At 40.6% G+C, this 17,841-nt stretch overlaps 1 protein-coding gene across 1 annotated transcript in view; it reads right to left on the bottom strand.

The window, feature by feature from the left end:
- The window catches only part of usp2b (ubiquitin specific peptidase 2b), a 45,530-nt gene extending 28,675 nt beyond the window's left edge, over positions 1 to 16,855 (bottom strand). The window contains exons 1-2 of the mRNA XM_026921944.3: positions 16,716 to 16,855; positions 13,980 to 14,547 (exon numbers count right to left, since the gene is read on the bottom strand). Of these exons, the coding sequence (XP_026777745.3) occupies positions 13,980 to 14,498 (519 nt within the window). The 5' untranslated portion in view covers positions 14,499 to 14,547; positions 16,716 to 16,855. The remainder of the gene's footprint in view (positions 1 to 13,979; positions 14,548 to 16,715) is intronic.
- Positions 16,856 to 17,841: the final 986 nt, after the last annotated feature.

The raw sequence follows: 17,841 nt of genomic DNA, 5'->3' as shown, positions 1-17,841 counted from the left end.
AAAAGAAATTATTTATAATCACACTATCCAGTGTCACCCAGATAAGGATGGGTTCTGTTTTGAGTCTGGTAAGTCTGGAAAAAATTCAATGGGATATAGAGTATTGATATATTGGTAACACTTTCCAGGTTCCCTTAACTGTCATTTTCAATATACAATTAATTCACAATAAGTAACGTTAGCAAAGTAATCTGCATGAATTCTGTCATATACTGTATGTAAAACACAATATTATACATAATTAAACTTGGTCTGGGGCCCAGAGCACACATACTGTGTACAAACCAGGAGGCTCTTTCACATAGTCAATATCACTAATCATTAGGCATGAAACAATACACTAAGGCCATGACACGAGACATTTCCCAATAGAGACTTCACAAGATGATACTGACAAAAATAAAATATTAAATTTTAATACATTTATTTTGTAATGACAACAAATCAAACCTCTGCAATATCAATATATTGTATTGTAAGAAAATTGGATCAGGGTTTATAATGTAAGGTGTAATTTCCACCTATTATTAACATACTATTTAATCTTTTATAGTGTAATAAATGTATTTCAATGCAATGTTATTAATAGGGAAAGATTGTTTGACAGTTGACTATTCCTTGATTAGGCTAAATGATTATGCTAAATAAGAAACTCATTTTATTACTGCTCCTACTGTTATCTGACATCCATCTAAAACGCATGAGCCCACCCATCAGTCAATCACACTTACCAATTTAAATGTACAGACCAGGAAAACATTTATTTTCTATACTTCCTTATCCCTCCAAAATTAATTTCTTGTTCTGCCACTGCCAGTACAGCACATGGCATGCTTCTCAATCATTGTGATTTACATCAAGTGCAGCACAGAGTCATAGATTTTAACCCACATTTCAGACCGCAGTCAAGTTAGCCGCCGTAGAAACCAGCTTCTATATGTATATACAGCAGTTTACGTAACTACCTTCGGATGGCTATGCTATGTATGTGCTTTGAATTCTGGATAGTGTGAAAGAGTTGAGCAGTAGTGTACTATGGGCCACTTAAGTATTATTTTTTTCAAGTTCATGCAGGCCATATAAAACAAGTCTTGTGTTTGACACATGTGCCATAACTCTTCCTTATGATTAGCTTAACTTTTTGGACTATTAAGTAAGCATGCTTCGAGGCAGTTGCATTTCCACTTCCAGCTCATCACCTGGAAGTAAATCTCAGCAAGACTGAACTGCAGTAAATCCCTGGAGATGGTTCCCCATGTCAAGATCTTGTGATCTTCCTGGCGAACCACTATTCTGGAGAACAACATTGGATCACAACATTTGACAACACACATAGTCTGAGGCAGTTCTGGACGGCCAAGTATCATTCTCTCCTCACACTGCTATCATGATTTGGTCACTCAGTTTTGTCCAGCATCAGGTGGATCCAGTCATTTCTCTCCATGGAGGCCACTCAGGTGCTTGTTCAGTCCCTGTTTGTCTTGAGACTGGCAGGTCTTTCCACGAATACCATCTGACTCCTGCAACTGATCCAGCATGAATTTTTTTCAAATTATTTCCATTGGATTTCTAGAGCTCTCTGCATTTAAAACACTGATGCTTGTCAGCAAAACCAAAAATGGACATTTGTCAAATGCTGTAATGTAAATGTCACCCTATCACTTCAATAGACCTCTCACTCATTCAATTCTAAATAATCCTCAATTCTGCTAAAACCGTTTGGCAGACTCCTCCAATCTTTTTTCTAAGATGTTATCTCAGTTCTGAAATATGCACCCCTTTAAACTTTACAAATTTAGTGCCCCTCTTACAAGACACTGCACTCTGTAAAGTTTTACGGCCCTGCCTTCCTCCAATCAGTTGTAGGTCTGTAAAGTTTATGGCTGATATAAGCCTATAATAAAGTCTGCTGACATGATTAGGTTGAACTAGAGAAGTGCTGAGACAGGATAACTGCATCTTATTAGACTGTATTAGACTGTACTATACCTTCAGACCTTTGAGACATAGCTTAATTCATAATTGAAAATTTCATATCTTTGTAATAATAATTCTTCATAGATAAGTGTTTTTAGCTAATCAGTGAGGTCTAAGGCTCATCTATCAATAAGAACTTCAATGGTCTAAAGTCACTCCTAAATCATGACTCATTGAGTGGATTGGCAATGACAGGGCAAGGTGCATCAAAACTGACTCTTCACCTATACACAGTGACTTCTTCAGTTGTCATTAAACACTTGAAGCTTTATGTAGTTAGTACACACATTAGCATTGAAGACTTTGCAAGGGAATCACTTCCGGAGTGACAAAGTGTCTTTGGAATGCAGATGAGAGAGGGTGTTTTCTAAGAATTAGGACCTGATGCAAATCAAAGGAAGGGTCAGCCCACAGGTTCAGCTCATTTCCATCCCCATATTACTTTAAAATATCATTCCTGACTCATAAGTTAGCTCAGTTATGAGGAATGGGGCACAGCACTTGCAGCCCAACATTCTTCTCAGATTCTTCATCTCCATTGCATAATTGCAAACAATAATAATAATAATCTACACTTTTACTGCTACTAATAGCAACCAAACATGAAACTATAACCCTTTAAGTGAGTCATATCATCTGAGTTGTCTTCTTATCAGGGTGTCCACCCTTATGAGGACTAGTTGAGGCTTGTGTTGTAAACATTTCTGTGGAAACGTTAGAAATGTTTAAAGTCCTTTAGTCATTTGGAACTCTAGAATTCCAAAAATGGATCATCTTCATGCTTCTAGTGACCTGTCCAAGCACTGCGATCTAGCATGTGTGGTATTGGTACACTTCCCAAAAAAAGCATTAATAACCAAAATATACAGGCTTAGGATTCCCTTCCGGATGACAAATGAGTCACTTGCCTACACTGTACCTAGAAACAATATCTGCATAGCATATGGAACTGCAAAAAGGTACTACATATTGACTATAAAAACCAATTGAAAATTAAAGTGCAACCAAGCTATAGAAAACATTAAAACTATATTTATAGTATGACTTTCTGCTTTGTTTGTAGCACTTCATTCACCATTGTATTCAGCTATGGTTTTCTCTCTGTGTGGTAGACTTCATGTGTCTGTGTGTTTAACTAGGGATGTTTGTTTTTCATGTTCAACTAATGGAAATTCAGTCTATGAGCATGCATCACTGTCTGATCCCTTAGTAGCTGTATGCATGGACTGGATTCTGTCCTACTTTTCATTGTACATAAAATGATCAGTATTTTGCCCTCACTATATGTGTGCTAGCTTGGCAAACAGTTAACAGGCTCCTCCAGTAAGACTTATAATAAGGCAAGTTCAATTGAAAACTTTACTGAACAATCTCTATAAAACTGAAACATACAAACAAAGATCATGCTCTAAAACTCTTACCATACGTACAAAATGTCTGTATTCAATAGACAATCAGCATTAGTGTTATTTAAGAGTTTGTTATACAGACAAATGAACATTTTGTAGTTTAATCATGTCCAGCGCCAACCTCCACCAGACCCAGCACTCAACCCAACTACCAGACCCAACCTCCTCCAGCTTCACTGTGAGCAGGACCAGCGCATCAAGGACCTGCTCAATGCCCAGGTGGAGGACCAGGAGCTGCCCCAGGGCCTGGTTCAGCAAGCGGGTAATCCAGACACCCATTCACTACTGAAACAGGAGTCAACCCCCCCAAAACCAGTTGCCTACACCCGTCTCTTCCCCTTCCATCAATCTCTGTTTCCTCTTCCCCTCAGGTGGGTGGATCCGGGGCTGCAGGTGTGGGAGTAAAGTCTGGTCTGGCATGTTGGAGTTGCGGGGAGCCCGGGCACTTCCAGGACCAGTGCCATGTGATGTAGTTGGGGGCGCTGGTTCGGATCCCCAATGCGCCACAAGCCATCCCTGATCGAGCTAGGATGTACCACATACTGGTGAGTGTCCAAGGGGGTACATACCATGCATTAGTGGATTCAGGATGTAACCAAACCTCAATTCACCAATGCTTAGTTCAAGGGGAGGCATTGAGAAAAGCACATTTGGTAAAGATGAGGTGTGTGCACGGGGATGTTCATGAATATCCATTGGTTCATTAATATCATTAAAATTCTGGGGACAAAAACACACTGTGGAGGCGGTGCTTAGTCCTTGTGTCACCCATCCACTAATCCTGGGGACAAATTGGCCAGGGTTTCAAGCATTAGCAAAAGAAATGTTTGTGGATGGGTCCTTCAGTAGTGAGAGACGGTGTGGAATGTGCGCAGCATTGGCTGGGGAGGCGGTGCCAGGGCCGTTGAGGTCAGCTCCACGTCAGGGTGACATAGGGAGTGGGGAGGGCCCCGCTCCTCCCCTTTTGGTGGGGATTCCCCTCAGGGATTTCCCCTTGGAGCAGTCACGCGATGAGATCCTTGCGGGGCACTTAGGACAGGACATAACATTGAACTGGCTTATAGCCAGCTTCTATTGGCCTGGCATTCGCAGCAATGTTCACAGGTGGTGCGCAGTATGTCGTGAATGTCAGCTGGTGAATCCACGGGCCACCCCAAAAGCGCCATTGCACCCTCTTCCATTAATCGAGGTCCCCTTCGAAAGAATTGGACCTCTTCGGGCCATTAGACTGAATTGCATGAGGGCATTGCGTTGTGTTAGTTCTACTGGACTACACAACATGATACCCAGAAGCAGTGCCTCTCCGCAACATCTCCGCACATAATGTTATGGATGCACTCTTCTGTGTTATCTCCCGAGTCGGGATCCCAAAAGAGATCCTGACTGATCAGGGTACGTCTTTCACGAACACTGTGCGAGCTTTACAAATTGCTGGGGATTAAATGGATTCGCACCAGCGTTTACCATCCACAGACAGATGGGCTGGTCGAATGGTATAATCAAACTCTTAAAAACATGATTTGTAAATTAGTTCACGATGATGACCTTAAGTCACATGACACAGGAGAATTTGCATCAGGCGCAAGAACATCAAGCTCAGCTGTATAGCAGGGGTACTCGGCTACGGGAGTTGGCACCGGGAGATAACGTTCGTTTTGCTACCCACGTCGGGCTCCAAATTACTCACCAAGTGGCAAGGACCCTTTAAGGTCACATGGCAAGTTGGGGACGTCGACTGTGAGGTGAGGCAAATGGATAGAGGCATGGCGCGGCAGGTTTACCACCTCAATCTCCTCAAACCATGGAGAGAGGTGGTCCTGTGGCTTTGGGGACAGTAGTGCCAGAGAGGGAGGAGCTGGGACCGGAGGTAAATCTAAAAACGACAGCTCAATCCACTCCGATCCGTTATGAAGACCACCTATCCCTGTCCCAAATCGCAGAGGTTGCCAAGTTGCAGAGAGAGTTTTCCGACGTGTTCTCGCCTCTACACGGTCGCACTAATCTCACAGAGCACCACACAGAGACGCCCCCAGGGGTGGTGGTATGCAGCCACCCCTACCGTCTACCCGAGCACAAACAGGTGGTTCGGGATGAGGTCAAGGCCATGCTCAATATGGGATTAATTGAGGAGTCCCACAGTGACTGGTCCAGCCCAGTAGTTTTGTTTCCCAAAGTGGACGGTTGGGTCAGGATTTGTGTGGACTTTAGAAAAGTCAAATTCGATGCACACCCAGTGCCTCGCATTGATGTACTCCTCGATCGGTTAGGTGCAGCTCGCATTTACTCGACACTGGATTTGACAAAGGGATATTGGCAGATCCCCTTGACTCCAATATCTCGAGAAAAAATGGCCTTTTCCACTCCATTTGGGCTACACCAATTCGTGACCCTTCCTTTTGGGTTGTTCGGGGCCCCGCGATGTTCCAACGACTCATGGACAGAATCCTCCGTCCGCACGCTGCTCATGCCGCTGCTTATCTTGATGACATTATCGTCTATAATAATGATTGGCAGCTGCACATGCAGCATCTGAGGGCTGTTCTGAGATAGCTGAGATAAGCGGGACTCACGGCAAACCCTGGGAAGTGTGCGATTGGGTGGATGGAAGTACGGTATGTGGGTTTCCACTTGGGCCAGACCCAAGACCAAAAAGGATGTGAGGCAGTTTCTGGGGCTGGCTGGCTATTATCGTAGGTTTGTGCCTAATTATTTGGATGTCACCAGCCCGCTGATTGATCTTACTAAAATGGGAGCACCAGATCCGGTCCAGTGGACAGAGCCATGCCAGCAGGTTTTTGCTCAAGTAAATGCTGCAGTCTGTGGTGGGCCACTTTTAGTTTTTCCTGAATTCTGTCTCCCTTTTGTTTCGCAGACAGATGCGTCACAGAGGGAGTTGGGGGCCATGTTGTCCCAGGTGGTGGGGGGGAGGAGCGCCGCAAGCCCTCCATTCGAGAGACCAACTACAGCACGATAGAGAAGGAGTGTCTGGCCGTCAAATGGACGGTCCTCACCCTCTGGTACTATCTGTTCAGACAGGCCATCTGTGTTGCAGTGAGCTGTGGAGAGGTTAAAAAGGAGAGAGACAAGTGCCTCAAGAGAGCCAACCAGCACACAGCTGTGCGTGCGTGTATTTATAAAATAAAACTGCTGAAAAGTGAAAGTAAAAGATAAAGAGTAAAACACCTTTTGAGTTGTTCCAACCTGCCTCCAGCTTCCTCATTCCCTACCCGAACCTGGGAAGTGTTACAACCAGCAACACCCATACACACAAATATAGTGTATTGCTTATACAAAAAAGTCCCTAGACTACATACGGAAAATGAGGAGAATTATGAAAACGCATAGTTTTATATGTTATGTCATACAGGTTTGATAGCAGGGATGTTGATGAAATTAAAACAATTTGCACCACTCATGTTTTACCCTACTGTAAGACACACATGATCCCAGTGAACTTGGTCAGAATGTGTTCCTGAAAGTTACTTAATACTGCACGTTTTCTAACACTAAAAAAAGGCGTGCACAAATTGGACACTGGAAAGACCACTTCGCAAAGTGGACGCCATGCTAACATGTAGATTAACAATAGAAAATGTGTCCAATGATGATATTCATTAATGAAAAAAGACCCCAAGCAAATTCTAAATGTCTTGCCATTATGTACTGTTGTAATAATTAATCTACAATGGTTTATAGAGCAGGCTGCAAAGAATCAAATGTGATGTAACTTACTGAGCTGATTAGTCAGTACAAAATGTCCAACAGAGTAGCAATCACTCAGTATAGATGTATCAGCATAAGAAAATGTGCTGAAAAAGATTATAGTTATAGAAGAGATATTTTAGAATTTTTTACATAGACTAGCAGAATCAATCTGTCTTTTTCTTGTCTTGTTTTTGTCTGGAGTCCAAGATCTTGTGCCTTACTGCTACTGATACACGTTGTGCTCCATTTTGTATCTTTATAACAATGTTGAGGCTTTCCAATAACATACAAAGGATCAAGACAGTTTGATTTAACCACTACATTCTGGAACCTCATGCTTGAAAACATTCTTGCAGTTGCATTATAAAGCAGATATTAAAGGAAAAATCCACCCTGAATGACTTGCATATTAAACTTTATATTTAACGTGATCTTCAGTGGTGTCCAAGATTTATTTTGCAATAAAATCCAGAGTTTTTTAGTTCAAACATCTTGACATGTCACTCTATTTTCACTTTGGTTAATGGTTTCCTATATTATCCACAATGCCATTTGACTACCTGCTGATAATGAGCCAGCGCCTTGATTAAGGCCTTGCTTCATCTCTACCTAAAGAGAGCAATCCAGCAGTGCTTTAGTGCTTTTGTCTGTCCAGCTCTAACCCCTCCCTATCCGTACACTCTACTAAAACAGATTCCAAAGCTTCAACTTTCATGCTAATACCTCCATCGATTCTATCGTGCTTGTCATCTTGAATATCGCTAACTAGCCAAGCCAAGTCTCTGCTGTAATTCAGCGCAACTGCATCATATGACTGCACTGCATTCTGGAATTTTGAGTCTATCTTTGCATTAACGTCACTACTTCTACATTGGATTTCTCATTAACATGACTGTGAATGTTGCTGACAAATGGTGCGTGAGAAAAGAAGCTTTCTTGCTCTATTTTTTTTAAGGACCTAACCAGGAAATCTGAGCGTTACCACCTATCTTTGAGATCATTTAATTTTTTTTTTCTATTAAATGCCACTGTAACTGTGCTAGCAATATCCCCCTGTGACATCAGCATGGCATACCACCGCTAACTTCTCACAAGAAAAATTTAGCACCAGAATCACTAAACACATCAAAAATATTTAAAAATAAACACATTTAAATGCTCTTCCAGGCTTATGAAGCCTTTGGAAATTTGCACTCCAACTCTAAAGTTGCAGGGTGCCTTTTACATAACATCTCACGTAATCCTGGTCATGTTTCAGACCCTGTTGCTTGATTGCTGGCCAGAATAAACACCCAGGTCAGACCAGTGGCCTCATTCCAGATTTATTTCCACATGACTGCGAACACATAATCTCCACAATCCGAGATTCTGGGAACAAGCCACTTTTACTGCTGGCCAAATCCACAGTGGTACTGTCTATAAGTTTCAAGAGCCCATTAAAAGCCATATTTTGCCTCAGTGTCATGAAATATCACCCTACAATATTACAAACTATATAATTATATAACTTTGGGGCTGCGGTTGCCACGAGCAGCTCTGTACTCAGGACTCCATCAGAGACAGTGAATAGGTTTAACAAACCGGACTATTTATAATTGCACTATTCGTTAGCACCCAGATTAGGATGGTTTCCCTTTTGAGGCTGGTTCCTCTCAAGGTTTCTTCCTCATCTCATCTCAGGGAGTTTTTCCTCACCACTGTCGCTTCTGGCTTGCTCATTAGGGATAAATTCACATATTTACAATTTATTTCGATTTAATTTAATTTGGATGTATTTATTTCTATAAAGCTGCTTTGTGACAATGTCCACTGTTAACAGTGCTATACAAATAAAATTTAATTGAATTGAAATTGAACAACTTAAAATATATGATATTATTCTCTTATACAACCTTTGACAAGCCACAGGGAGGCACAATAGCATTGTAAAAGCAATACCTTGATAGATGGGTGATAGATAGCTTAAGTATTGCTCAACATCATCATTAAGCACTTTAAATGCATTAGGTAGTGATAACATGGGTTAAAATGAGTTCAGCCTGTGTTATCATTAACTACTGTGGCTAATGTGTAAATTATTCTCTGATAAGGTTACAATAATGCATAGTATATGATAATGAAAGCCATGCATTAAACCCTCCTTTGAATTTTGCAGGAATGCACAAAAAAAAACTTAAACAGTTAAATCTAGAGTTCTGGGGTATTCAGTCAGAGCCTGTGACACTGACTCAGTCTTGTCTAAGGTGGACACTTCCGGACACTAACCGTGCTGAAACTGGCCAAGTCTGGCACTGTACAATTATTTCTTGGAATGTCTGTAAAAGACATAGTATCTCTGCCCAATTCAAGCTGATGGCATGAAAGCCAATAGCATTGGATTTATTCTATTAATTAGATGATCATTTGTTTTGTAAGACAATCTATGTCAGGTATACTTACATACAAGGTCTATTTACATGCATTATATAAATGTATAGTTATACCATACTGTATTTTCCTCTTGTCTGTTTAGGTATAATTATTAATTTCGTACAGCAGTGTGTCATTTCTTCCAAGAGAGGTTTTAAGTCTGGTGGCAGCGTCAATAAACAAAGACTGCCCTCTAGTGAAGCCTGTGCTGTGCACCAACACGAAATGCATTCTTTTATTGTATCAGCTGAGTAAAATGTATTCAGGTGCTGAGATTCTGGGAGTAAGCGAGTTCTGCTGCTATTCTGATCCAGACTAATCTTTTCTGGAACACACTGAACATACTGGAACAGTACTGAACATTATTGAAGCTTGGCATTTTTCATATGTTTCCTGGAACCACTGGAAAAAAAAAAAGACATAGTGGTTCTGCCAAGTTCAGGTGACTAGAGGAGAACGGTCACTGCTTTGGACTGCTTTTTTTTTCATTTAGAAACACTGCTGCACAAATTTCCAAAGGAGGGTTCTATATTTTTTCATTCTTTTTTTTTCTTAAAAGAACAGAACAATGAAAGCCCACATACTAAATGCTGTTTCCATTCACTGTGCAAAATTTAAGACTATATCACGTAGCTCTACCTTGCTATATTTTAATCCAAATCTCTTACCTGATTAGCTAATAATTAGATGAAAATCCCATTGTATCTGTATCACTATACATTCATCTTCAGTACCTGTTTTATCCTTGTCAGGGTCACGGTCAGGGTCAGGGTCAGGGTCAAGCTGGGAGAACTCATCCGGGATCAGACACCAGGCGAGTCAGCAGGACACCATATACACACATTCACACACTCATTCACACCAGAGAACCCAGAGAAAACTTGCAAAGATGTGGTGAAAACATGCAAAGAAACCCTACACACGCAGTTCGATCTTAGGATCTTAGGATCGAACTGGAGACCATGGAGCTTGAGGTGGCAATGCTATCCAGTACACCACCGTACCACTCATGTACAGTACAACAAAATTATGCTTACAGAAGCCCAAACCTATACTCACCATCCACTTTAATAGGAACACCTGTACACCTGCTCATTTATGCAGTTATCCAGTTAGTCAATCAGATGGCAGCAGCACAATGCATAAAATCATGCAGATACAGGTCAAGAGCTTCAGTTAATGCTCACACCAGGCATCAAAATGGGGAAGACGTGTGATTTGTGTGACTTTAACCATGGCATGGTTGTTGGTGCGAGATGTATGCCAGATTCTGAGATGCTTATCTGCTCACCATGATTATACAGAGTGCTTATTTGAGTTACTATAGACTTCCTGTTAGCTCAGGCCAGTCTGTTGATTCTCGTCTGATCTCTCTCATCAACAAATTGTTTCAGCCTGCAGACCCTTAGCACACAGCTGTTTTTCACATCATTCTGTGTAAACTCTAGAGACCGTTGTGTGTGAAATTCCCAGGAGATCAGCAGTTTCTGAAATACTCAAACCAGCCCATCTGGCACCAACAACCATGCCACGGTTAAAGTCACAGAGATCACACTTTTTCCCCATTCTGATGGTTGATGAGAACATTAACTGAAGCACTTGACTTCACATGATTGGCTGATTAGATAACTGTAATGTTAATGTGATAAGTGTAATGTTCTTGGCAAAATTCACATTGATACAAAAAAACCAACATAAATGTCAATATTTACCTTAGCATCAACAATACAACATCCATATTTAGTAAAGTGTGACACAAAAGTTTAACTTCATTTGCAGGATCCATTTGTGTTCATTCAGTCAAGAAGAAGAATGCCACGACTTTATCTTGAAAAATGAGAATATTTGTTCGTAATGCAGTGTTTTCTATTCTATTTAAGTGATACATTGTTCAGTCAGCCTGTGGGCATAGGTACCATACCCTATGAAGTACATTCCCCCTTCAAGAGAACATACTCATAAAACCCTCTGTATTTTTGTAAATCATTTTAAAGAATACATTATTAAAAGTAATGATTGTAATACTATGCATTAATTAGTTTATTCTATAACGTAGTCTGTTATAAATATCTTCCAGTGACATACCAGTAACACTAGTTAATTAAGTCTTACAATATGCACAAATGTTCCAATGTTACTGTATAAGGCTAAACACTAAGCTGGGAAAATTTGATCATTTTTTTCAGTATCAGTCTTGGTCAGAAATTGATTTTAATTGTCAGCCATTTGGGTGTGCCAAGAAAATATTGAACAAAATTAAGAGGGTTAATAAAAAGGGTTACCCTAGACTCCAGCTGACCAATGGGCATTTAACGTGTATGTCTGCTTCCAAAGTGTAAAAAAAAAAATGTGCCAAAAGACAGAAAACGTCCATAAAAAAAAAAAAAGAAAATAAATCAGCAAAATTCACAAAGAACTGCATAAAAGAAAAAAGGAAAATGATGAGAATGATTTTATTTAGTCCTTACTATTTGCATTTGCAACATGTGTGGAATTTGATACTTATTATTGTACTTGCAGATCTTGAATTTTTGTTTTTGGGTTTTTTGAGATGTTGTAATCTTTTAGCACAGTCTGCACTTCACAGGATTCACCAGCATCCACTCATAGAATTGAGCGTCCTCTGGTGATCAGTTTGTATCATTACAAGGCTTACTGATAGGGCAGCAAAATCAGAACTATGCACAAAATGTTCTCAGCACAAAATGTCCCTATTAACACATTAACACGTACCCAGGTGTGTCAATGTGCCAGGTGAGCACATTTTATACAAACAGCGTGACATCAACAAACACTAGTTTTTATGTCTGAGTTTGCATATGCGTGTTTGTGCATGCATGTACAGTATAAGTGTAAGATTTATTATTAAAGGTAGAAGGAAGGGCCCTGAGTGTTAATTAGGGTTTAACCCCAAGTGTGCTTGCAAGAAAGTGTGACATGCGAGTGTGAAACTTGCGAGTCCTAACTTGTTTGTAGTTTCTTTTAGCTGTCTGAAGCCAAATCATCTTAAAGCTCTTAAACAACAAGCCTTTGAAACAAAGGGGAAAGAAGCTATATGCACAAACTGGATCTGAAGTGACATGTTAGGTAACATTAAGTCATAGGATATAAAGTCAATTATAAAATAAATTGCATTTTAAAAGCAATTGTTTTGTATGATGTCCACTACAAAGTGAGTGCTCTCTTCTCACAGTGTGTCATTTTCTTTAAACATCAAGATTTCTGTTTAATACTAATCATATTTTAGCCCAGCTGAGTTGTCACTGCCAGGAAGATTTTAGCCCTTAGATTGATCTTTCAACAAAATAATGACCCCAAATCTGAATCCAAATCATAGAATTGGTTGCTGAAATAAAATCTGGGTTTTGCACTGGCTCTCTCCATATTTAAACCCCAATTCAGACATGTTATCTGAATTGAACACGACAGCTCACATGCACAAATCTGAGAATATATGTCAAATCAACACCAGAATCTGTCACACTACAATCCCCAAAATGCATCGCGGCCTACGAAACAGCCGCCGTGAACCACAACTCCTAACCTGCTTCACAACCTACAGAAATGGCTGCCATGGTCTACAACACCCAACACACACGAACTCTGTAACTCCAACAGTGTTGTAGCTAGCCTCTAGGGCACTTCTCTGACAATTGCCCTTCTTGCACAGGCAGTTCCTCACTCCTCATGACAGCAGGACTAATCTGTTCTGCCATTTTTGCTGTGAGGCCTCCCAACAACAGCGACATTTATTGTCTAACCATACAACTGGATACAGGTAGACACCACTAATATATAAATATTAACGTTTGCTCATTTTCAAGAAGGGTGCTAATATTTTGAGCCAACTGTAAGTATTTCAGAAAGATATATTCAACCATAAAAATGACCTGGTTTAAACTAAAAGCAGAACAACACCATTTCTAAAATGAAAATCAAAGCTCAGTAGAGAGATTGTGGTTTTAAAAATCATGTTACCAGAGACATATTTTGGAAATATGAATAAAAATGTGGTTTTAGTCCTTGATATTCCCTCCATCACTTATTTACACTCCCACCTGTGCACTCAAACCTCCCAGCAGGAGGCAGTCAGAGCATGCGAAAGGGTGTTGTGTGTGTATTTTTCCATAAATTTTAATCATATCACTAATGGTGAGATTAGATTATTTAACGATAACTTCTCTATAAATATAAATACAGCAATTACTATCTATTAATCAAAAGAAATGATGAGTCAGGAGACTTACAGTTTTAGCATTAATTACATGGAAATGTCTTGTGTTTGTATAAATGTACAAAGCTATTGTGTTTGGGGTGTGTTTGTTTGGGTTTCTGTTGATCAGAGAGCATACCATTTAGTAAAAAAGTCAGATGGGGTGTGTGTGAGTGTGTGTCGAGTGTGTGTGTTTGAGAGAGAGAGAGGGAGAGAGAGTGAGAGAGAGAGAGCATATTAAAACTATTTAGGCTAATAATTCTCACCTCTGAGCTCCAGTAGAATGGCCCTGAGCAGCTGCCACATGCCCGACTGGTATTCTCCCCGAAAGAAACCGCCCTTAATGGTCCTTTTCCACCCTCGCTGTGCCCACACAGCTCCACCATTGCCAGTTCCTGCGCCAGGTCCAACTGGTTCACTGAGCGGTGCCACCCCTGCGATGGTGACCGACGTCGTACCCCATTCAACCGTGGGATTTGACCTTTGACCTGTATGCGGCCTGAGCTCTCACTGCGGAAAGTTTCATGGGGGTTGGCACGGGGCACAGCTCGCCCTCGCTCATTAGGGAGGGAGAGGGCTACTTGGGCTGGGCATGAACTGGGGAAGAAGTAGCGTGATGTGGAGGGCGAGTATCTGGAGGGCTGAGGATGACCTTGAGAGATAAAAGACTGGCTGTGGTCGTAGGGGTTATAGGGACCATAAGGATCATACGGGTCATACTGGCGGAAAGGGCTGAGTAGAGTGGAGCCACTCATGTATTTGGGAGATGAGAAAACTGGAGACATGATGAAAAGGTGGGTGGAGGGATTTAGCTTCGCAGCACAGTGATCCAAACTGTAAAAATACAGCAAGTACAATAAGTGGATGTTTTTATCTCTGCAGCTATAACAAAACATATGCTATTTATTATGGTTACAGCAGCTGACTACATTTTAAACAGAATGATATGGACCTGCTATATTATCCTCTATGAAATATATTCACTTACATGGTGAAATGACCACCAAATTGTTGTAAGCAGGAATTTAGCCATTTTTAATCATTAGCTAAGCAAGAGTCTATGATTGTGTATAGGTACATGCAAGAAATTATTCCTTATTTACTTAGATATCACATCAAATAGCCTCATTAGTACCTACTTACCTACTTAGTTACTATCTATTCATGCTAGATCATTACTGTAGGAGGTGGCAATTTAAAAATTTCCAAATATTTCCAAACCTTTAATCATGACTTATGATCCTACCCTAATATAATACTGAAAGAAGTACCTTGTTTAATGTACCTGTTCTCACTGGGCAGCATTTTAACTGAAAAAGTGTGTTATTTCTGTCTGCCATGTTTCTTCAATGGCATTGAATCTTAAGTGAGCAGAATTACCAGCTTGACTTTGCTGCCAAGGGTTCATGCAATTCTGCAATGTTTTTTTTTTTTTCCCAAAATAAGAAGCCCTAGAAGACATCCGTCCTTAGGCTGCTTTCCGATTGGGATAGCTATTATGTCAGCATGTCAGGATGCCCGCTAAGGCAGCCTCTTCCTGAACACAAGACGTTTTATTGGACTGCAGCCAGTACAAATTTTACAGATTCTCAACAGTACAGCTACAGAGAATGATGCAAGGCAGATGGTTTCAAGAAATTTTTCATTACTGATAAGAACAACAGAGACAGATGTAGAAAAATGTTAATGGATTTAAAACCACTGTGGGTCTTTACAAGACTAATGTATAATATTATTGAATAAGCATGAAAAACTACGGATAGGGTGATGAATTAAAAGAGTAAAAATAGCATAATTTGTGTTAGTAAGGTGTTGGACTATCATAAGCCACCAGAAGAGATTCAATGTGACATAATATTGATTTTACAAGTCTCTGGAACTGTACTGGAGGAATGAACAATGCTCTTCCATACGACATTCCCTCAGTTGGTGTTTTAATGCTGGTGGTGTTGGAGAGTGCTGACTAACACGACAATGCAAAATTTTCACAGCATATTATTTGTCATTAAACCATTCAGAGGACGGGAGCATTATCATCCTGGAAAAGACCACTCCCAAATCTTTCATCATAGGATAACGGAGATCAGTCAGAACAACTCTAAGGGGACAACGTGGTTGATATGCAAAACATATCAACAAAATGCCCAACACAGCGTAACAGCCACTGTTCATTCCTTTAATTTGTCACGTGTTTGTATACGTCAGTTTGGAAATTATATTGAAATGCAATACTTAATAACAGTTAATTGGATTTTTTTTTTTTTTTACACAAAGTAGTTATGAAGCTATTAAGCTATTTCTAGACATGTTTCTCTTGTTCATTGGGATACAATATTCCTTTAAAATGCATTTAATTTAGTGCCTTTGTGGATAGGTGGATAGTGGTCTATCCTTTTCAGAAAAAAAGCAAAAAGTCATTTATTAATTAAAAGTCATGTATTATTCTCTGTGCTAGAACTTTCAGTCTGTGCTGCTTATAACAGTCCCTTTAAAATGTATTAGAGCCAAATCAAGGAATACATAAATTGTCCTGTGCTTCTGAAATGAATCATTTAAATGAATCACTGCCAAATATGATTCTTCAATGAATCACTAGAGTCTCAGTGATCAATATATCTATATGGAAATAATATGTGAGTCTCTGAAAGGAAGACAGCGTTGAAATTGAACTTCCAGTTGGTTCTGTTGACAGAAAAGAGTGAAAAATGCACAGGATGGGAGTGTTTTCTGGATAGAGCACACAGTCGTTGCTCTGGAAGCTCTGCCTCTACAGCTCCAGAGGCTGCTGTTGCTATAAACACTCAGAGGCTCAGAGGAAGTTAGCTGAGCAAATATTTCATTTCAAACGCTTCACAGTACTAGAGGACATGTAGGACATGAATAAATACCGCTAGCTGACCCTGGCTACTGAGGAATAAAGCAGGTTATGTCACACTTTGTGGCCTACAAACTAATCCTGCCGCTTTCTCTTCTCTCTGCGTAGCCCAAAGATTCCCTCTTACCGGTGGAGCTCCGGTTCATTCTCCCTGCTCTCCTCCAAAATGGATGAATTCCGGCAGAAACGTCAGCGGGATGTTCGCTCGGTGTTACACAGCCATCAGCACCGGTACACAAGCGTGTGTTAATGATAGAGCAGAAAAAGCTGCTGGGTTTAGCTGTAGTCAAGGCACCGCCCACCAAGCTGTCGCCATGGCGACGTGGATGACAAACGCGGAAATGAGCGCACTAATGAGTTGATCGAAACACTCAGTGACCAGTTTATCAGCTACACCTTTATACCTTTACATATTGCCCATTTTATCCGGTATAATTAACCTTTTTATTCAATTTCTAAATATACAATCCCTTCTGTAGCCTGTGCATTGTTCCTCTGGACAGGGACATGCATAGGACCCAGGGGTGGATCTAGTGATTTGGGGGCCCTTAGCAAAATAAAAGAATGGGGCTCTATGCAGTGTTTTAACATCAATGTTTAGCATTATTACTTACAAATATATAATTTGCATTTTTAGGGAGCTCTTGGTTTCTGGGGGCCCTGATAGGACCACCACTGATCAGATATTATTTGGACAGTGGACCATTCTGAGCACTGGCATGGTGGCAGAGAGAGAGAGAGAGAGAGACAGAGAGAGAGAGAGAGAGATTATTGGTGTAAGTATATCAGCAGTGTAGTGATGGCTCAGTGGTTAAGGCTTTGGGCTACTGATCAGTTCAAACCCTAGTACCACCAGTTGAGTCCTCAAGCAAGGCCCTTAACCCTCATCTCAGTTGTAAGTCCTCTCTCAGTTGTAAGTCGTCAGCCAAATGAGCAGTTTTCAAATGTAAATCAGGTGTAGCACAGTAAACCATGCTATTTCATTGGTGGTTGAAAATAGTCCCTCAACCAAAATATCAAACCAACAGCAGTGCTGTGGTCAGAAAGTGACCCTTATGAAGGCGTAGACAGCCATTAATGGTTCATTTGGTTCAGTAATTCATCTGACGTTACTGCTTGATCCTGATCAGGGTGGTGGTGGATCCGGAGCCTATAGCAGGAACACACACTGGCTAGGATGCCAGTTCATTGCAGGAGAATGATCAGATATAATTTGGATGGTGGACCATCCTAAGCACAGGAGTGGCACTGAC

The sequence above is a fragment of the Pangasianodon hypophthalmus genome, chromosome 27, assembly GCF_027358585.1.
Source record: "Pangasianodon hypophthalmus isolate fPanHyp1 chromosome 27, fPanHyp1.pri, whole genome shotgun sequence".
Classification (NCBI taxonomy): Eukaryota; Metazoa; Chordata; class Actinopteri; order Siluriformes; family Pangasiidae; genus Pangasianodon; species Pangasianodon hypophthalmus.
The sequence above is the reverse complement of the archived record's forward strand: the minus strand, read 5'-3'. Positions and strand labels throughout refer to the sequence as shown.